At 41.0% G+C, this 21,997-nt stretch overlaps 1 protein-coding gene across 1 annotated transcript in view; it reads left to right on the top strand.

The window, feature by feature from the left end:
- The window catches only part of YWHAQ (tyrosine 3-monooxygenase/tryptophan 5-monooxygenase activation protein theta), a 45,878-nt gene extending 24,123 nt beyond the window's left edge, over nucleotides 1-21,755 (top strand). The window contains exons 3-6 of the mRNA XM_077812541.1: nucleotides 13,369-13,492; nucleotides 18,995-19,158; nucleotides 19,583-19,678; nucleotides 20,663-21,755. Of these exons, the coding sequence (XP_077668667.1) occupies nucleotides 13,369-13,492; nucleotides 18,995-19,158; nucleotides 19,583-19,678; nucleotides 20,663-20,722 (444 nt within the window). The 3' untranslated portion in view covers nucleotides 20,723-21,755. The remainder of the gene's footprint in view (nucleotides 1-13,368; nucleotides 13,493-18,994; nucleotides 19,159-19,582; nucleotides 19,679-20,662) is intronic.
- The last annotated feature ends 242 nt before the right edge of the window (nucleotides 21,756-21,997 follow it).

The raw sequence follows: 21,997 nt of genomic DNA on the forward strand, positions 1-21,997 counted from the left end.
TACAGCAGGAATTCTGAACACTAACACACTTATTGCTTGAAACGAAATACTGACTCAACCAGCTCATTTTTCCAAGTAGCTTTTTTTTAACATGATGTTGCTTAACCATCTGTCCCTAGTTATAAAAGCAAGATTACTCAACATATTTTGGGTGGTGCAAAAATAACTTTCAGCCATTCTGAGTTGAGGAGGTAAATGCAAAATGTTAGTGTGTATCACCTAGCTTTTAACTACCTTGAAACCAAACAACTCAAGTGCTGGTAATAGAATCCCTGTTTGGTTCAAGGTTCTACTATGTGCAATCTTCTGAAAGTTGCTGTAGCATCCAGAACTTTTCAAAATGAAACTACACTATGTGAAATTGAGATCTTCAAAGGGGCCTAAGGGAGTTAGGCACCTAATTCCCTTAGGCTGACTTGAAAATTGGAGGCTTAATGTTCTTGGATTAATGTGGTCAGCAAATAGTCAGCAAAGGTGACTTAGTTCATATTATTCCTCTTGTGGGACTCCTTGAATTAAAATAGTTTTGTTCTCAAACACTCAAAATTAGTGGCCAAGGTGAAAAGAGGGTAAACATAGAAGATGACATAGGTATAAATTGAATTACTATTACAGTTGGAGAACTGCGCTTTCAGGTACAAGAATTTTGGTAGCAGAAAGCTTTACTAGACAGTTTGAGGGAGGGAAAATAAATCGCCAGAGTTTCACTATTGTATTTCTCCCTTTTGCTTACATTCTGTTCACCTAAACTCAATGTGGAGTATGAATGTGTAGTTAGTTCGTGCAGTGGTTCTAACCGGGGTACCTGTACTCCTGAAATACACAGAGGTGTTCCAGGGGATACATCAGTTCATCTAGATATTTGCCTAGTTTTACAACAGGCTACATAAAATGCACTAGCGAAGTCAGTACAAACTAAAATTTCATACAGACAAAATGAGAAAGTAAGCAATTTTTCAGTAATAGTGTGCTGTCACACTTCTGTATTTTTATGTCTGATTTTGTAAGCGAGTAGTTTTTAAGTGAGGTGAAACTTGGGTACGCAAGACAAATCAGACTGCTGAAGGGGTTACAGTAGTCTGCAAAGGTTAAAAACTACTTAGTTAGCGTATGATCTGACAAAGAAGTAAAATTCAAGCATGCAGCTGTGTAGCCTTAAAATGAACTTGAGTAGTGAATGTTTTGTACAAAAAACTTTAGAAGAGGGGGCTGATTTGATCACAGTTGCTCTTCCCACAGGTCCCTCAAAGGACAGATAAGTTCTTCTGCAATGACAGGGAAAGAATCCTAGAGGATATGTCCCCAGACACACTTGGGCATGTGCAGAAACAATGAGGACAAGTAGACTTTTCAGTGGGGATGTGCTCTTTCGCAGTTGTGCTGTATAAACATAGCGTAGGTCCTCTCATCTAACCTCGACGATATTTTCTGCTTAACACTTCTAAAATGCAACTCATCCCATCTATCCACAAAGCTGAAACTCTTGTCCTGTCTCTCCTATTGCATCTTGATCAACTGCAGCATCCTCTGTGACCTTGACAAATGCAACCTTGCTGTACTCATATCCATTCAAAATGCTACTGCTTAAAGTCATTTCCCTAGCCCGTTACTTTGACCACGTCATCCTTCTGTCTTCCCCTTATGTCTCTTCGAACATAAGCTACTTGTCTTCACTTTGAAGACCCTTCAGAGCAGGGCTGGGCAAACTTCTTGGCCCGAGGGCCACATCGTGGTTGCAAAACTGTATGGAGGGCTGGGTAGGGAAGGCTGTGCCTCCCCAAACAGCCTGGCCACTGCCCCCCTCAGAAACCCTGACTCATCCAACCCCCCAATCCCCCCCCAGCTCCTGGTCCCCTGACTGCCCTCCCTCCCGGGACCACACCCCCTATCCGGCACCCCATCTCCTGACCCATAACTGCCCTGATCCCTATCCTATGAAAAACTTGACAACTGTTAGGCTGCTGGTGTGCTGAGACCACTACCAATCATGCAAACCAGCATTCTCATTGTTTCCTTGTATACTGCCTGTCACAGCTTCCAGCTGATTGCCCCTTTGTGACCACTCACTAGGCTGCTATGAGGGAACCTAATGACTGGGTCCCTGGGTATTTTAAAGCTTCCGGAGCCTGAGGGCATATCTACACTTATTATGCTGTAGCGGCGCAGTGGCTTGCTATAGTGCTTCAGTGAAGATGCCAGCTATTCTGACTGGAGATGTTCTCCTATCAGCGTAGGTAATCTACCTCTCTGAAAGGCAGTAGCTAGGTCAACAGGAGAATTCTCCCATCAGCCTACCACTGTCTACACCAGGAGTTAGGTTGGTTTAACTGCATTGCTCAGGGTAGTGGATTTTTTCACACCCCTACGCGACGTAGTTATACTGGCCTAATTTCTTAGTGTAGACCAGCCCTGAATGAAGGCTAACCACTGCCTCAGTCATGGGATCCCTGGACACACTAGGCACGCACCCTCTTCTCTGTCTGCAACTGCCTCCTGAAAGCTGGAACCTACTGTCCAGTTGCCTAGCCCATCAGCTCAGTGCTCAACCTTCAGATTTCCCCCAGAGCTTAAATACCCCCTCTCTCAGAACTCCACTTAAAGTTGTGAGCTTTCTGGATTACCTCTTCAGGGAATGAAGTGGTAGGTGTAGACAATTAACACATACAGACCCTTCGCAAATATTCTGAGAACATTGTTCTTTGCTTTAATCATGTAAGGCACAAGAGTATGAATCCTCTAGAACACAACATCCTAACTGCAGTGCCCCTCACTAGCTCACCCTTCCCTTGAAAATCCCTGGAAATCACCTGTATTCAGGAAGGTAGGCAGCACAATATGATCCTGGCCCATAATTAGGGATCCTAGGCATTACAGTTGTCCTAATAAATCCGCATTCTGTGGAGTGGAACAAAGCTGTGCTGGGGTAACGACAGATACATGAAATGCTTTCCTATCTCCATGGCACAGCTGCGTTATATCCCCATCATTCATAGGCTTTAAGGTCAAAAGGGACTATCATGACCATCTATTCAATTCAGTATTTACATTAATTAGTTAACGGATAAGCCTGAGGAGGCAGTTGTCAGTGGCCTTGAGCTGAACAACATTCTGCTTTAAGATCTTGAATACATTGACACTCCTTGGCCATTGCCATCAATTTGCATGCATCTCCAGATTACAACTGTCCTAGTATTACCATGTCAGGATGGGATGTTGAACAGATGTCATCTGCCAAATATTTGGGAAACTCTGTAAATGGTTCTGGAGGATACTCAAAAGATGTGGACACTTGTGTAGCAGCAGCAGCTGCTGCTACACTTTTTTGGGCCCTTTGGTGACCTCTATGAGGATGTTGTGACATGAAGCTCACCACAACACTGTGGCTCTGTAGAACCAGAGTTGTACCAACCCTGTTGTATGGAAGTGAAATATGGGTGCTGAGAGAGGCTGAAACACACCAGGATTGATGTTTTCAATTCTCGTCTTCATCAGCTGCTCGTTATAAAGTGGCAGGATGAGATCAGAAATGAGGATATTTAAAGCTGAACCCAGCAATTGTCTCCATCAGCACTGGTTCAGTTTTGTTGGCTTTCTTGGTATGGACATATTGAAGACCGCAAATTCTAAAGTGTGTTTACCAAGGAATGCTGCTACACACTCAGCAATTACGTGGGTGCCAAAAGCTTCAGAGGCACAATACAATTGCCAGTGATGGACCTGATGTGAATATCCAGCCAGACTACCTTAAGGACCTAGCCAGAAATTTGATCCTGGTGGCACTTGATCTGCAAGGAGGCCACATCCCTTTGGAATTTGTCGTCATGACCATGATTCAATAAAGTAAGGACCTATCTAAAGGGGAAGTAGGAAGTTCTTGGTTTGGAACGGAATATTTTTGCGCTTTAAGTTGACTCATTTTGGTGCCTTTATTGTTCTAGCACACTTGCTCCTATGTTGTTTGAGTATAGGTTTAGAAGTTGGAGAATCTAAATTCTGTTCTTTCTTCTGACAGACTTCCTTGGTGATCTTGGCAAACTTCTCACTTTATAAAAATGAGACGTGTATCATGGAGGGGTATTAAAGTTTTGATTAAAACTTGTAAAGTGTGGAGGTCCTTGATAGAGCATTTGTTTTATGATTACATATTGGTGGTGATGGTAAACGTGCTTTCCCACTCTTTAACTTAGTGTGTAAACTATTTCTCCTTGGCCACTGTGTAGTCATGAATGGCATCAAATGTGTGTTTACATAAAATATTTTAACATAACACATTATACACACTGCAAATAAGTTTTCTGAACCTTTTGTCTTCATTACATAAAGTTAATTATAAATGTCACAAATTGTGATGGGAAGAGAAGGAATCTTTCATGCCACCTGTACTCTAGATTACTGCTCACTTCACAAGTGACTGTGTACATAAAATGAGTTATTTGTAAGACATTAAAGTTTTATGGAAAGGTAAGTATGTCCAAGTGGATGGAAAAGAATAGGTGTCAGACTTTTTTTCTGCTCTTGGCTCTCATGCTGACTTACTGTGTTTTTTGGAGTAAGTCACTGAACTCTCCACTTCTGTATCACCATCTCCACGTCTGTGATCACTTCTGTATCCCCATTGTGGGTGGGGATGGGAGAGATGACACCCTTTTCTGTGAGTTCTATGGATGAAAAGTAACTATAACACCTCCTATATCTTAGTTTATTTCAAACCTACAAGTCTTTCTATATTGTGTATAGTATATTAATACTAGCTAAGACCCACCATTTGTTCAACAGACCTATCTAAATTATTAGCATCAATCCATCTTCTGAGCATGCTTTAGAAAGATGCAATAAATTAATACCTTACCATATGTATTTAGTTTTGCAATGTGCCAAGAATGGTGGGGCGGGGAAATCACTTGTTGTTTGTGTAGTATTTTTAGACTAGCTAAATTCCCTAGAGGCTTCATTTACTTCATACAGTTTCAGTAGCTTCAGTGTTGCTGCTTTCTTGACACTCTTCAGTTTGCAAGTAGAATAATAGGTAAACTTCTGTCAGTGTTATGTGGTTTATCTTTCTCTTTTTGTAGATAGCTGTTCAAGTATTTCTGTAAGATTCTGTGGTACTAAAAGTTTCCAATAACTCTTCAGTTTACAGAAAGCATAAACCAGTTTAACTGATGAAATGAGGTCCTTCCCTAAACCCCTTCTACAAATATAGCTTTACTTGCTGAAATAACTAACACTTCCTAAAGTTGACATCAGTGATTTTGGAGGGGAGGGGGAATGGAAAGACTGCTATTGTTACAAACCAAAAAATGTCATGCTTTGGCAAATCTTTGGTTTTAAAGAACCTTCTGTGCGGGATTTTCACTTCTGGAGTGTTAGGTGGGATTAGACTGGCAGATCCCACCTACTTTTAAGGTTTTTGGCAGAGGAGGGTATACCATGCAGGCCACATCCTTCCAAGCAAAATTTTTGTCCTCTGATTTGTTCTGATCAGTTCCTCCCTGACTGTTTGAAGGAGCTTGGTAAAAGTTTGCATGTCAGTTGTTGGGATTCAGGAGAACTTAAGCTTCAATAGCTCATCTTGACACTACCTTCCAATCCAGTTGTAACTGTACTATATATACATTTCTGTAGTGTTCTGACTGCTGGTTTCCAGAGTGTTAATGGCTTTTATGCCCAGCATTGATCTGTCCTTGTCTCTTGATTTTTCTCTGCATCTTGATTCTCAGATGTTTATCTTACTACCATGTTTTGCTTTATAACCCAGTAGTATGTGTGAATAGTTCATATTCATTCCTGTGTGCATTATTTGGCACTTCTCAGGCTATGTCTACACTGCACTTTCATCAGTAACACTTTTGTCGCTCAGGGGTGTGAAAAAACACTCCCCTGACAGATAAGTTTTACTGATAAGAAGTTCTGTTGTGGAAAGCGCTTTTTCGGCAGGAGACGCTCTCCCACCAACAAAGCTACCACTCCTCGTTGGGGGAGGGAGAGTGTTTTGTCGGCAGGAAAGCTCTTTCCTGCTGACAAAAAAACACTATATTGCGTGCCTTATAGCAGCAAGACTTAAGCAGCATGGCTGTGCCACTATAAACTGCACAGTATAGACATAGCCTCAATACAGAACTCAGTCTTCCATCATGCTATGCATTTGGCTACTGTGGCCTGGTCCCTGACCCTCTGAATTCCTCAGTCTTTAAATTTGAGGGTAAATCTTATCACATTGAAATTTCACTGCATCGCTCTGTTCTGCCTCTTTCAGATCAGGAACTGAATACAATCAATGTAGTCCTAATATGGAACCTTGAGGTACTCCACTGATAAGATTTTACTATGCTGAAAATTTAACATTTTATTCCAGCTTGTTCTTGCCTCTTAGCCAGTTTCTAGTCCATTACGGTATTTTCCCTTTTTGGTGAGAGGAAGTCCTAAGAGCTCCTGCTTTGTGGCATGTAGTAGTTTAGATTAGTGTCCTTTTTTCTTTTGTAGAGAAGCAAAGTGTGTGTTTTTGTAAAGTCCAGCCACGAGGAAGTTTGTGTGGAAGGCTGGTTTTTTTATGAGAGTATCCAGTTTTGAGAGCTCATTCTTAATCTTTCCCTGTTTGCTGTAGAGGATGTTGATCAGGTGGTTCCGCAGTTTCTTTGAGAGCGTGCGGCACAAGCTGTCAGCATAGTCTGTGTGGTATGTAGATTGTAATGGACATCATAATCAAAAAGGCTGACAAAGGAGGTGGTGCTGTCGTCATCATGAATAGGTCGGAATATGAACAAGAGGCTGCTCGGCAGCTCTCCAACACCACTTTCTACAAGCCATTACCCTCTGATCCCACTGAGGGTTACCAAAAGAAACTACACCATTTGCTCAATCAACTCCCTGAAAAAGCACAAGAACAAATCCACACAGACACAGCCCTGGAACCCTGACCTGGGGTATATTTTCTGCTACCCAAGATCCATAAACCTTGAAATCCTGGACACCCCAACATCTCAGGCATTGGCACCCTGACAGCAGGATTGTCAGGCTATGTAGACTCCCTCCTCAGGCCCTACGCTACCAGCACTCCCAGCTACCTTCAAGACACCACTGACTTCCTGAGGAAACTACAGTCCATCGGTGATCTTCTGAAAACACCATCCTGGCCACTATGGATATAGAAGCCCTCTACACCAACATTCCACACAAAGATGGACTACAAGCCATCAGGAACAGTATTCCCCATAATGTCACGGCAAATCTGGTGGCTGAACTTTGTGACTTTGTCCTCACGGATAACTATTCCACATTTGGGAACAATGTATACCTTCAAATCAGCGGCACTGCTGTGGGTACCCGTGTGGCCCCACAGTATACCAAAATTTTTATGGCTGACTTAGAACAACGCTTCCTCAGCTCTCAACCCCTAACGCCCCTACTCTACTTGCACTATATGGATGACATCATCATCTGGACCCATGGAAAAGAAGCCCTTGAGGAATTCCACCATGATTTCAACAATTTCCATCCCACCATCAACCTCAGCCTGGACCAATCCACACAAGAGATCCACTTCCTGGACACTACGGTGCTAATAAACGATGGTCACATAAACACCACCCTATACCGGAAACCTACTGACCATTATGCCTACTTACATGCCTCCAGCTTTCATCCAGACCACACCCCACAATCCATTGTCTACAGCCAAGCTCTACGATACAACCGCATTTGCTCCAACCCCTCAGACAGAGACAAACATCTAAAAGATCTCTGTCAAGCGTTCTTACAATTACAATACCCACCTGCTGAAGTGAAGTAACAGATTGACAGAGCCAGAAGAGTACCCAGAAGTCACCTACTACAGGACAGGCCCAACAAAGAAAATAACAGAACGCCACTAGCCGTCACCTTCAGCCCCCAACTAAAACCTCTCCAACGCATCATCAAGGATCTACAACCTATCCTGAAGGACGACCCATCACTCCCATACATCTTGGGAGACCGGCCAGTCCTTGCTTACAGACAGCCCCCCAACCTGAAGCAAATACTCACCAGCAACCACATACCACACAACAGAACCACTAACCCAGGAACCTATCCTTGCAACAAAGCCTGTTGCCAACTGTGCCCACATATCTATTCAGGGGACACCATCATAGAGCCTAATCTCATCAGCCACACTGTCAGAGGCTCGTTCACCTGCACATTTACCAATGTGATATATGCTATCATGTGCCAGCAATGCCCCTCTGCCATGTACATTGGTCAAACTGGACAGTCTCTACGTAAAAGAATAAATGGACACAAATCAGATGTCAAGAATTATAACATTCAAAAACCAGTCGGAGAACACTTCAATCTCTTTGGTCACTCAATTACAGACCTAAAAGTGGCAATTCTTCAACAAAAAAACTTCAAAAACAGACTTCAACAAGAGACGGCTGAATTGGAATTAATTTGCAAACTGGATACAATTAACTAAGGCTTGAATACAGACTGGGAGTGGATGGGTCATTACACAAAACTATTTCCCCATGTTTACACACACACACACACACACACACACACACACACACACACAGTTCCTCAGACGTTCTTGTCAACTGCTGGAAATGGCCCACCTTGATTATCGCTACTAAAGGTTCCTCCCCCTCTCCCCACCGCCGCTCTCCTGCTGGTAATCGCTCTCGTTACAGTGTGTATGGTAACATCCATTGTTTCATGTTCTCTATGTATATAAATCTCCCCACTGTGTTTTCCACTGAATGCATCTGATGTGAGCAGTAGCTCACGAAAGCTTATGCTCAGATAAATTTATTGGTCTCTAAGGTGCCACAAGTACTCCTTTTCTTTTTGCAAATACATACTAACACGGCTGCTACTCTGAAACCTGCTAAATCAGTAGTATCATTTGGGGAAGAATAACCGTATTTAATTCCACCACCATTTCTGCCCTTTAGCCATTACCTTTGCCAATTACTTAAGTTTAAATATTGCAATGAAGCATGTAAATTATTTCAGAAATAATTGAAAACTCTGTCTCTGATCTGAGTTTGTAGAGAAGGATGAAATAAAGACACCTATGATCCAGCTGCTTTGGGTGTGGTTCACAGAAAAATTCAGTGTTCATCACTGGAATGCTGTGCTGCTGTCATGTTGCTGGGGATGCTGGAATGGTGAGCCAATAGCATGGGTCTCTCTGGGGGTGGAAGGACTTTTCCAGAGTGGATTATGTATGAGGGATCTGTATGCTGCTGTGACTGGCCATAGATTCTGTGGTAAGGTCCCTAGTTTCTGCAGCCTCCAAAACAGCAGTGTCAGATCATGTAATATGTGTCAAGATAAATTATTTCAGGGGTCTTGAGTTTGGGGAATGTATGGTGGTGGTCTCGTGCAGCTAGCAATAAAGCATGAATTTCTAAAAATTATTGAAGTTTTTTCTAACACACAAGGTGCTGCACCCAATACAAGGTAAGAATATTGGAAAGGATAGTGGATCAGACCAATGGTCCATCTAGCCCGGTTTCCGATCTTCCAATAGTGGGCAATGCCAGATGCTTCAGAGGGAATAAACAGAACTGGATAATTTATTGAGTGATCCATCCTCTGTTGTTCAGTAGCATCTGGCCGTCAGAGGCTTAGGGAAACTCAGAGCATGGGGTTGCATCCCTGACCATTTTGGCTAATAATTATTGTTGGACCTATCCTCCATCAATTTTTCTAATACTCAGTTATACTTTTGGCCTTTACAAAATCCCTTAGCAATGAGGTCCACAGATTGACTGTATACTGTGTGAAGAAGTACCTCCTTCTGATGTTTTTAAACCTGTTGCCTATTAATTTCATTGGATGATCCCTGATTCTTGTATTGTGAATGGGTAAATAACACTTCCTTATTTGCTTTTTCCACACCATTCATGATTTTATAGATCTCTATCATATTCCCCAAATTCATATTTCAAATCACCATCACCATCCTAGTCAGGTGGTTGGTAACATATTCCTTCTGTTATGCTCTTATTATTCAAACATGAAATTTCTGTCCATTGAGATTTGATTCATTTGAGATTTTTACTATATTTGACTTTCATATATATAACAGGTAATAATTTTGGACAGTTTAAAGATTGATTAATTACTGGACTGGAAGTTTGCGGTTGTCTAGGGACTAGTGATTGTGACAGGAAAATTATGAGCAAAACGTACCGGAAGCAAAAACTTGGAAAGAAAACTGAATGAAAATTGGGAGTTCTTAAAGTTTAGTGTATGTCCAAAATGCCACAATCAAGAGAGGACAACTTGGCTTAAAAGTCCATCTGGGTTCAGTGGTAAAATGAAGGAAGCAATTAGAAATAAAAAAGCAATACCTAACACATGGAAACAGAATAGGTAACTATCGATTTATATCTCTTACTGTGAAGTGCAGAAAATTGCTTTAGCTTCCCTTCTCAATCACGGAAAATCCATGGCTGGCAGCCGTCAGGACAATAAAAAGAGTTTATGTACAGGACAAAAGACAATGGTATTGGCCAGATATTAGATCGGCGTTGGCAAACTTTTTGGCCCGAGGTCCACATCTGGGTATGGAAATTGGCGGGCCATGAATGCTCATGAAATTGGGATTGGGGTGGGGGGGTTAGGGCTCCTGTTGGGGATGAGGGGTTTAGGGTGTAGGAGTGTGCTCCGGGCTGGGGCTGAGGGGTTCGGAGGGCGGGAGAGGGATCAGGGCAGGGACGGGGGTGGGGTGAGGGCTCTAGCTGGGAGTCTGGGCTGGGGATGACGGATTTGGGGTACAGGAGGGTTCTCCGGGTTGGGACTGAGCGGTTCGGTGAGGGGTGGGAGGGTGGCTCGGGCGCCGCTCCGGGCAGCGCTTACCTCAAGCGGCTCCCGGAAGCAGTGGCATGTCCCCCCTCCGGCTCCTGCATGGCCAGGCAGCTCTGCTGCATGCTGCCCCATCCACAGATGCTGCCCCTGCAGCTCCCATTGGCCGCGATTCCCAGCCAATGGGAGCTGCGGTGGCAGTGTGCGGTACCCCTGTACCAGATGGCAATACTAAAATTATTAATAGTGATGCAGAAAAACAAGAGTTCAGTAAATAATTCTGTTCTGTATTTGGAAAGAATCAGGATGATGTATTCATATCAAGAGAATGAAGTAGTATCCAGTCTATTTGTAACAAAGGACGATGTTTAAAGATCTACTAGGGATAAACATTTTAAAATCGGCAGGCTTGAATAACATTCACCCACAAGACCCAAAGGAGTTGGCTGAGGAGAATGAACAGCTTACTTTTTAATAAATCTTGGAATACCAGGGAAGTTCTAGAAGACTGGAAGAGTGCTAACGTTTCACTAATATTAAGAGGTTAAGCCAGATTACCTAGGAAGTATAAACTGGTTAACATGACATCAGTCCTGGGCAAAATAATGGGAAAGCTAATCAAGAGTTCAGATGATAGAGAATAGGAATATAATTCCAGTCAGAGTTTTATGGAAAATTGATTTTGTCAAACCTGATGTCATTCTTTGGAATTACAAGTTTGGTTGATTAGGCAAGTATGTAAATGTAATAAACTTAGTTTTTGTTGGTAAAGCATAACATTCTGATTTTAAAAATTAACACTATACAATGTCAACAGAGCACATCTTAAATGAATTAAGAGCTGGTAGCTGACAGACTTTAAAAAATAATAGGGAAATCATCAAATCAGTGAGGTTCAACAGTGCTATTCAAAATTTTCATTAGTGATCGGGAAGTAAATATGAAATCACCGTTGATCAAATTTGAGGATGACATGCAGATTTGAGTAGTAAGTGACAGCACAAACACAGAGATCTGGATCACTTTGTAAACTGGCGTCCTACAAACTAAATGTTTTAATACAACTAAATGTATTGGACAGACCACTCAACATGAACTCCCAATATAATGCTGTGGAAAAAAGGGCTAATATGGCCCTTGGATGTAGACAGGAGTAGTAAATAGGACTGGGGAAATGATTTTTACTTCTGTCTATGGCACTAGAGGGGCAGATATTGGAATACTGTGTACAGTGCTAGTGTCCACTTTTTTTTGTAAAAGGATTTTGGGAGCAGAAAGCCAGAAAAGGGGGTTTTGAGGGCTGGAGAAAATGCCTTCAGTTATCAAAAAGATTGAGGTGGCTTGATTATAGTGTACCTGGGGAGTGGGAAGGAGATGGGATATGGGTACTAAGGGGATCTTCAGTCTATCAGGGAAAGGTATAACAAGAACGAATGGCTGGAAGTTGAAGCTAGATCTAATGTGTGCATTGCTTTTAATTTTGAATTTAACAATGAGGGTGATTAGCCATTGGGATAGTAGTGAGTTCTCCATCTCTTAGTCTTCAGATCAAGACTGGATGCGCTTGCTGGAAGATATGCTTTAGCCAACCATATGTTGTGTTCAGTATGGGATAGCTGGATGAAATTTATTGGCCCTTGCGTTCAAGAGGTCAGACAACCTTATGGTCCCTTCTGGCCTTAAATTATATGAATCAGTAAATGTCATCTACAAATGAAGTGTGCATGATGCACATGTACACTTGAATGTTTGGCCTGTAAATTGCCCCACTGTTTCCGTTAATCTCCTGTTGAGATTGCTTGGGTGGTTCATGTGTCTGAGCTGCTTCAGGTTTATACAGCATTCTCCAGGCTCAGACATATGTTCATATTTTAAGGTTATATTTATACCAATGAGGCCTAGAAACTGTTTTCTGTGGGATGCAAGCTTTCATTTGAATCTGGATGTCATGCTTGTTGGATAGCTACAACAAACTGGCAGACAAGTTTATATTCCACACCTAAATGTTTAGTCATAATTGACTAATGAATATCACTTAAGAAAACAGTAAATAAAATCCTGCTGACATGTCTTGGCCATAAAGTGGAAAATAAAAATTCCCTCTTTTTAAAGAGACTTGAATTTCTGATAGATTGTGTTGGTTTTTTTCCAGTGAAATGGATTGGTCTCAGACTAATCTTCAGTTGAAATTATTTTCTATTGCAATACATGGATTCTTCCTTCGTGCATAAGCATATATTCAGGCTTGCCATTTGCTACTAGATTTTTGCCCTTTTCTAACTTACTATCACTCTTTCTTTCCACAATGTTTTAGACAGCTTACCGAACTGGAGACTTTAAAATGTTCTAGGCTTTAGTGTTTGTTACTATGCAAGTAGTCTGATTCGGTAAGTGAATATACATTTGTCTAAAAGACATTGTTAAAAAATTTCTAAATACTTTGCAGATTTTACTCTGAGCTTCTTCTTTGCATATGCGCAACGTGCTATGACCAGGATTACTTTATCTAGACCAGTATTTGGAGGGTCTTCCATTGCAGTGCATGCAACATGCTAATGTCTCCTATTCCTGCTTTAGGAGCTGCTGGACAAATTTTTAATAGCTAATGCAACTAATCCAGAGAGCAAGGTATTCTACCTGAAGATGAAGGGAGACTACTTCCGATACCTTGCTGAAGTTGCATGTGGAGATGACAGAAAACGTAAGCATATTGTGTTCAATCATGCTCAAATAGTTAACGCTTACTTCTGTTTTGAGGTGGTGGGGAGAGGAAAGAGGAGCTAGAAAGCACTGCATGTGTCACTAACTTTCATAACTCCTATGCCACCCAATAAAATGGAGAGGAACTGCGTTTAGATCTGATCTCAGTGCCAATTTTCAAAATTTAGGTTGACTTTTATTGGACCTGAAGTGTTCTCTATTGAAAAACTTCATTGTATGGTGGAATGGAATTTCGTGTAGTAGTCCCTTCCCCTGCCTCCTCCCATGTGAATGGCTATTGAAGAAATGCTTACTTGAAACTTTCAAAATACTGTTTAGGTGAAAGGTCACCTAATGGCTTAAGAGATACTTAATACTATACTTGTATCTCCCTCTCTTCCCCCCCCCCCCCCCCCCGCCCCCAGGTAAGTAGGCTAGAGGTATTAGGGAAAGAGGAAGCTGCCTACAACTTTCTATCTGCATTGACCCTATCAACCCATAGTTTTAATTGGGCAAAACTTAACTGTCAAGCCATGACTCCTTGAGTCAGATGAGGCATGATGTACACTAGGAATTTACTTCAGTACAGCTATGTTTCCCAAGGGTGTAAAAATCCTTCTGTCAACGTAGCTACTCCCTTTCGGGGAGGTGGATTACCTATGCCAACGGGAGAATCCCTCCTGTCAGCGTAGGTAATGTCTACACTGAAGCGCTACAGCGGTGCAGATGTGCTGCTGTAGTGCTTTAAGTGTACACATACCCTGAATAAGATGATAAATGTAAATTAAACTACTAACTAGATGGACAAAGTGATACTAAAGTAACAGTAATCCAGTACCCTATCAAGAAACCATTTATGGTGAGCTCCAGTCTTAAGCTGTCTAATGCTGGTAGAGATAGTACACTCCTTTTGTGATTCTAGTCTGTTTACTGCTGCTGATCCTGAAGGACTGTAGTCCCTCAGAAACCTCAGCAGCCATTAGGACTTACTGCAGGGAGGGGGGAGAAACAGCCTGTTACTTGATACGGGGCCTTCTGACACTGCTAGCAGTCAACACCTGTTCTGTGGACCATAGAAAATTGTTCACCATAACAATTAAACTAGATGTTCAGAAGACACATTGGAACAAGTAAGAGAACTATCCTGTAAGGTACCCAGATGTCACAGCAAGGGCAATATAAAGCTTGGGCAGGTATTAAGAATTAGTGATAACTTCACACAGCTCAAACCAAAGGGTAGTCCTGGAGTTCTGCCCTGATAGAGAAGGGAGTTTGCCAGTCCCTGAGGAGCTGAGCTGTCAATATTTCTGGCTGGCCATTGAACAGAATGGGTTGCTGATAGGGTGTTAACCAGTTGCAGATGAATCCATTTAAACCAGATGTGAGGGAGGGGCATGGAGCTGATTTTTCACTTACACAAAGGCCTCATTACACTTTTTCTGGCAGTGTAAAGGGACCTCAAAATGGGTGCAAATGTAAAATGGTGTAAAGAGGCTTTGATGTAAATGAGAACTGAGTCTAAAATTTTTGAATCCCTTGGCCCTAACAGGACTGTAGCAGAGTCTCAAAGCTGGTACCATAACATCAAGGGAAAAACTTCGTATAAGGCTATCATTGAATGTAATCAAGCTGTCAACACTATCTTTGTTCAGCTTCCATGATGATAGTCTTACCTCCATTTTAATCTCCAGTACCCAATATAACTCTAAGGGCTTGTCTAAGCACAGGTGTTGCAGTAATTAAATCTTGGGTTTTAAAACCCATTTTTGTAAACTGATGCAAATCCCTGTGTGGATACTCTGTGGTATTGACATTCCCTGACATTTTCCGTAATAAGACCCTGTTTTCAGTGGCTTATAACTTTGTCAAACCATTTGGGTTAAAATTTTCTGTCAGGTGTCTGCCTCAGGCTAAATTTGTTTAGAAATTTTCAGCCAAAATGGTTCAGTAGTTTCTGAAAACAACAACAGAGAAAAATGCTTTGCCCATGCAACAAAATTCTGATGACTTTTTCTTTGAAAAGCTTTGGTGCACACATTTGAAATTTGGCAGGAGGTGGCTTTTGTGTCAGGGGTGTGCCTCTTCCATCCCTGTGAATATCTACCCAAATTTGGCTGTTATAAAGCCTCTGAAGAATTGTACTTCCCACATGTCCAATAGGGACTGCTTAATTTTTAACAGCTAACTTCCTTGAAGGTTCCATCTGCAATGAGTATGCTCCAGCCCAGGGCTGAGCAAGACTTTACCTGTTACCGCAGCTCTGGACTGCTGCAAGCCAGCCTGGATTCACACACCTCAAATGAGAGCACTGAGACTTTGTCTCCTGTCCCCTCAGTGATCCCCCTGGTGGGCCCAGGCAGCATGGAGGAGGAATCTGCCTGACTATAATGCAGATGAGACAAAAACCAGACCTTTGAGAGGAAGTAGATTGGGATGAGGAAACTGGGGCTAGAGACTGGTAGGAATTGGGGAGGGAGATTGGGACACAGAACAAGGATACAGACTGAGAGCCAGAGTTGGAGAGCGATGAGAAGCCTGAAGAATGTAGACTGAGACTGGGACAGGAGCCAGATGTGGGAAAGAGACAGGACAGGGTGAAGGAGGGTATGTGGAAAAAGGAGTTAAGTTTTGGGGAGGGGGGGCAGGCAGGCAGAAATGCCCATTAAGGCGCACGCTTCTCCAAATTCTTGAGGGGACTAACAATATGAGCTATTCCATTGGCTCAAGTGGCAGAAGTGCATGGTGTATCTAACGGTTCCTGCTGATCTATGTGGGTGTCAATATGATGCCACAGAGAGGAATTTGTTTTTAGTTTTTTAAAAAAACTAGGAAATTAAACACAAATTGTTTAAAATACAATTTTCAAGGTTGTAAAGTCAAGAACTCAAAAATTAAATACCAGAATTCAGGTTGCCTGTACATTTGCACTATCGAATCATAGAATGTTGGAAGGGACCTCAAGTGGTCATCAAGTCCATCCCCCTTCACTGGGGTAGGGCCAAATAAACCTAGACCATCCCTAACAGGGGTTTGTCCAACCTGTTCTTAAAAAGCTCCAATGGAAGCCTATTCCAGAGCTTAACTATCCTTAGTTAGTTCTCCCCCCTAATATCCCACCTAAATTTCCTATACTGCAGATTTAGCATATTACTACTTGTCCTACCTTCAATGGACATGGAGAACAATTGATCACTGTCCTCTTTATAAGAGCCCTTAACATACATTTGAAGACTTATCAGGTCCCCTCTGTCGTCTTCTCAAGATTAAACATGCCCAGTTTTCAATCTCTTTTTATAGCTCAGGTTTTCTAAATCTTATCACTTTTTATTGCTCTCCTCGACTCTCTCCAATTTGTCCACATCTTTCCCAAAGTGTGGTGCCCAGTTGAGGCCTCACCAATGCCCAGTACAGCAAGACAACTGCCTCCCATGTCTTACATACAACATTCCTCTTAATACACCTCAGAATATTAGCCTTTTTTGCAGCTGCATGTTTGTTGATTCATATTCAATTTGTGATCCACTGTAGTCCCCAGATCCTTCAGCAGTACACCTGCATAGCCAGTTATTCCCCAATTTGTAGGGTTTTTTTTCCCCTCCCTTCCTAAGTAAAGTCCTTTGCGCTGGTCTTTATTGATTTTCATGTTGGGGGTTTTTAGACTAATTTTCCAGTTTAAGGTCATTTTGAATGCTAATCCTGTCCTGTAAAGTTCTTGTAATCCCTCCCAGCTTAGTTCATCCACAGATTCTATTGGCATACTCTCTACTTCATTATCTAATTTGTTGATGAAAATATTGAATAGTACCAGACCCTGTGCAGGATCTCAATAGATATGCCCCTCCCAGTTTGACAACTACTCCTGCCCATCACAGGCCACAGAACCTCACCCGCCCACTCCTGCAGTAGATCCATAACCTCTTGCTAAGTTACTGAAGTCCTCACATCTTGATTTAAAGACTTTCAAGTCAGAGAATTCACCATTACTTGAATTCAAATCTGTAAGTGACCCGTGCCCCATGCTCCAAGGGAAGGTATACTTTTTGAGTATGGCCTTTCAACCAGTTATGTATCCACCTTAGAGCAAATTATCTAGACCACATTTCCCTAGTTTGCTTATGAGCATGTCATGTAGGACTGTCAAAAGCCTCATTAAAATCAAGATATATCAGATCTCCCCCACATCCCCAACATTCACTAGGCCAGTAACCCTATCAAAAAACATTGTTTGTGTTTGGCATGATTTGTTTTTGATATATCTGTGCTGGCTATTCCTTACTACCCTATTATCCTGTAGGAGGTGCTTACAGATTGTCTAATAAATTGTACCAGTATGATAGTCCTTATTTACATGATCACGTTATTTTTGCAATAGGACTTCTGCCTCATTCAGTGCATAGAATGAACTGTGCTCATTTAATGAGAAGTTGTTTAGTTTTCTCGTTGTTGCTCAGTGCATGGCCCCCTGTCTTTACTGCTTATAATTCAAGTGCTGCTCTATAGACAGTTATTTCATTGTAGGCTTTTCTGTGGCAATCATCACAATAGTATATAGTAGAGTGCTTTACAAGTGTTACTGAATTTATTTTCACAATACGCCTGTGAGATGGGAAGAGTGGGCAAGTATTATCCCAATTTTAGAGATGGGGAACAGTCACAATGATATGGTCAAAAGTATTCACTAATTTCGTTGCCCAGTTAGGTATGTCTAATACCCAATTGAGTTCTTCGTATTATATCCCACTTCATATGTTGAAAGCACAGCTCCCACTGATGTGAGTGCTCAGCAGTTTTTCAGATCAGATGCCAAGATCTCAATTTGGGCACCCAGAAAATGAGGAACACACAATTAGTGACTACCTGTGAAAAGTTTGGGCGTTTTTTTGTTTTTGTTTTTTTTAAAGTGACCTACCTACCATCATAGAAACTCTGTGGCAGGGATAGAATTCAAATTTCCAGGGCAGTATTAAATAGCCTTGACCATAAACACGTCTTTTTTTTTTTCCTTCTTATCATTTGCCTCATTTACTATGTACACCTTCCAGCTTCTGCAACAAACAAAGCAGGAGTGCTATAGACACCAACTTCCTTTACTACATAACCCTGATGAATCCCCAGAGCAGCTTCACCCTGTCCATTAGGGTCCCATGGAAAAATTGTATGTGATCATGTAATTAAAGACTCATACACGTAAGAGGGCTAAACAAAGGTTACATGGGCAACCATAGTTCTGGGATTTCCTGGGTCCTTCACTTTGCAATCTTAACATGTTTTTTTTTTGTGTGTAATATCGGTTTAGTTTGAGCCTATAAATGTCAGTACACAGTTGCACCAATTTAAAAGTCCCATCCTTAATTAAGCCAATGCAATTGTTTATTTCAGCCTAAATAATGAGAGGCTAATCATTTCTCTGAGGAGGTATTTGAAGCTAGGGTGAGGGCCTCAGCTTTCACTTTTCTCTGTATCATCCCCCTTTTTGTGTTGAAATGTTCCTGTTTCTCAACAGAAACAATAGAAAATTCACAAGCAGCTTATCAGGAGGCGTTTGACATCAGCAAGAAAGAGATGCAACCTACACATCCAATTCGTTTGGGCCTAGCTCTTAACTTTTCTGTATTTTACTATGAGATCCTCAACAACCCTGAGCTTGCCTGCACGCTGGCTAAGACAGTAAGTTTCTGTATCTTTTTTGGAAGGAGGGTAATTCTAATTAATGGAAGGTAATCTGAATAATGTGAATTGATCAGTCTGTCTTGTACAATAAAATCCTATTTCATTTAATATATTTGATTTGCAGGTGTCAACTGACTTAAAGGGACACTGTCAACTTTAGTTTACAATATTTGTTACTGAAAGAATTTTAAACATACAAGATTTGTGCTGTTTTAAGCTATTTTTCCAATTTGGACAATGCAAATCAATGAAATTCTTTTCACTTTCTTCAATGCTGCATGCTTGTTTAATAAAGCTGTCTTCATGGAAAAAGGTTAAACTTAATTTTGAATTGTCCCTTTAATATCCACCCATAGTAACACTAATAGGAATATTCATAATCAATACCTCAATGTAAATATGAAAAACTTAATTATTCTAGGCTTTTGATGAGGCTATCGCAGAACTTGATACGCTGAACGAAGACTCATACAAAGACAGTACTCTCATCATGCAGTTGCTTAGAGACAACCTAACAGTAAGTTGCCCTTTTGTGCTAATTGGTCCAATAGCTGTAATTGTATAATAGCTATATTTAGACCTCATTTGTGTGATAAAACCAAAACATGGTCTTTATCTAGCATGAGCATCTTGATATTTAGGCCTATTATGTATGTACTGTATTGAAGATTTACTTTCATAAGTAGGTTGATGTCTAATTTAAACTTTAGTGTGAAAAATTAATTGCATTAAACTAATCTGTGGCAGATTCAAACTTGGTTTGGACTAAAAAAATAGCATGAGTTAGTCCAGTTTCCGTTTTGCTAAATACAGCTTCACTTTCATCATAAGACTAGCAGGCTGACTTGACTTAGCAGATAGTACTATAAATCTGGTGGAAAAAATGATAATCCAGTCATTAAGACAAGAATGAAAAAAAGTTAACTATCTTAAAGGTATTACTGGTTCCAGCAATATTCCCCGTACTTAACTGGAATGAATTTAAGGTGCACCAACTGTATACCATGTTAACTGTCTAAGGGACAGCTAGCTACATACTCCCAGCAATATTCCTCACTGTAGGTTTCCATAACAATAGGAATTGTGACTTTGACTGGTGAGGTGAAAGTGCAACCAGAGAGGTTGACATTCGGAGAACAATGTTCTTTTATGGGGGGGGGCAGTCAAACAGACGTACGTATTTCTTAAGTGCCAATAGTATAATTGGGTACCATATATTAAACAGATGTGTATTTGTTTAGCATTATGTTCACTTTGGCTGGTTAAATCTTAAACAGTTATGTATATGGCTGTGCCCTATGGATGAGAGGGTGCTCACAGTAAGCCAGTGGAAACTCTGCAAATTAAAGCAACAGAGCTTTACACCTCCAAACCATAGCACTTAACAAATGTAGAACTCCTCAAGAACTAGTCCTTGACTTTAGGAATAGGACAGTTGGTGCTAACGTGGAGGGTAGATGAGTAAGTTTTCAGGCTGATGTGGCTTTTTTCTTATTTCTAGTTATGGACATCAGACAATGCAGGAGAAGAATGTGATGCTGCAGAAGGTGCAGAAAACTAAACTGCACATGGGGTGTGTCATTCTCTCTTCCCTTCTCAAGAAACCTTTTTACACGTCTCCATTCCTTATAGCTCCACTTGGATTTCCTATAGCAAAGAGAACCCATCCATGTGTATGGAAATCAGTTTATAGTCTTTTCACACTGCAGCTTTGGGAAAACTCCATTCCTTGATTTGTGTTTGTCCTGGCCTTCCCTGTGTGCGGTTACTGCTGTAGAAAAGTATTAATAGCTTCATTTCATATAAACATAAGTAATTTCCAAACACTTATGTAGCGGACTAAAGTGTACCTGGTATTTAAAAACAAAAATCTGAACCGGTTCCTGCAAGTTGACTGTGTTTTGTATTACAGTAAAGATATTAAAATGTAGTTAATTGCAACTAAAGAGTGTTCAACATAGCTTTCTAATTCTCCACATTCCCTCTTATTCTGCAGGGTTTCCTTTCAGTAACTGATTTTCACATGCTACTGTGTATTCTTTTCATGAGGGTTATGAAAGTATTGGGCCAGATGGAAAGTTTTTGGCATTTTTAGATTGAGAATTACAAATTGAGTTGCCTTCTGTGTAATATACTGCAGGGGCTACTGTATGTGTGTGTGAAAATGAGGGTCTCTTCTTACTCAGTCTTCAGTTGCTGCTGTTTATAAGTTGATATCCCTTCCCAATAAAAGTCACTTACACTCCTGCCTTTGTAGTTTTGGTATTCACTTTACTATGTGCTAGAAGCAGCATGGAACTGCTGGAATACAGACAGTGCTTTTTGGCAGATTAAAGTGCATGTCATTTCTTAATACACTGGAATGGGAAAACCAATTCAAGTTCACATGTTCAAGTATAACATTTAGTACTTTTCCATGCAGATTTGTGCACATGTGAGAAGGTGTCAAGTTTGTCCAGTGATTGTTATTTAGAGAGTTGGACCACTATTGTGTGTTGCTAATCATTGATTGTAGTCCCAAAAAAGCCTTGTGAAAATGTTATGCCCTATGTAACAGCAAAGTAACATTAAATAAAATTACATTTTATAAACCACTTACTGTTTTTGTAACAATTCCATGCAATTACTTTAAGGGCTGAACTATAGCAAGTCATGCTAGGAGAAATGTCCTTCTCAAACATGTAACTCATTCTTAAAGTCAGTTGTTCAGGTGAATTCACTTTGTGTTTACATATTAATGAATTGTATGAAAATACCTGAAAGTTATTCATATGAATAATTCATAGGCACAGATAATCCTCAAAGTTTAACCTGTGGTATGTGTCCTCCTTATTTA

This window comes from Eretmochelys imbricata, chromosome 3 (genome assembly GCF_965152235.1).
Source record: "Eretmochelys imbricata isolate rEreImb1 chromosome 3, rEreImb1.hap1, whole genome shotgun sequence".
NCBI lineage: Eukaryota > Metazoa > Chordata > Testudines > Cheloniidae > Eretmochelys > Eretmochelys imbricata.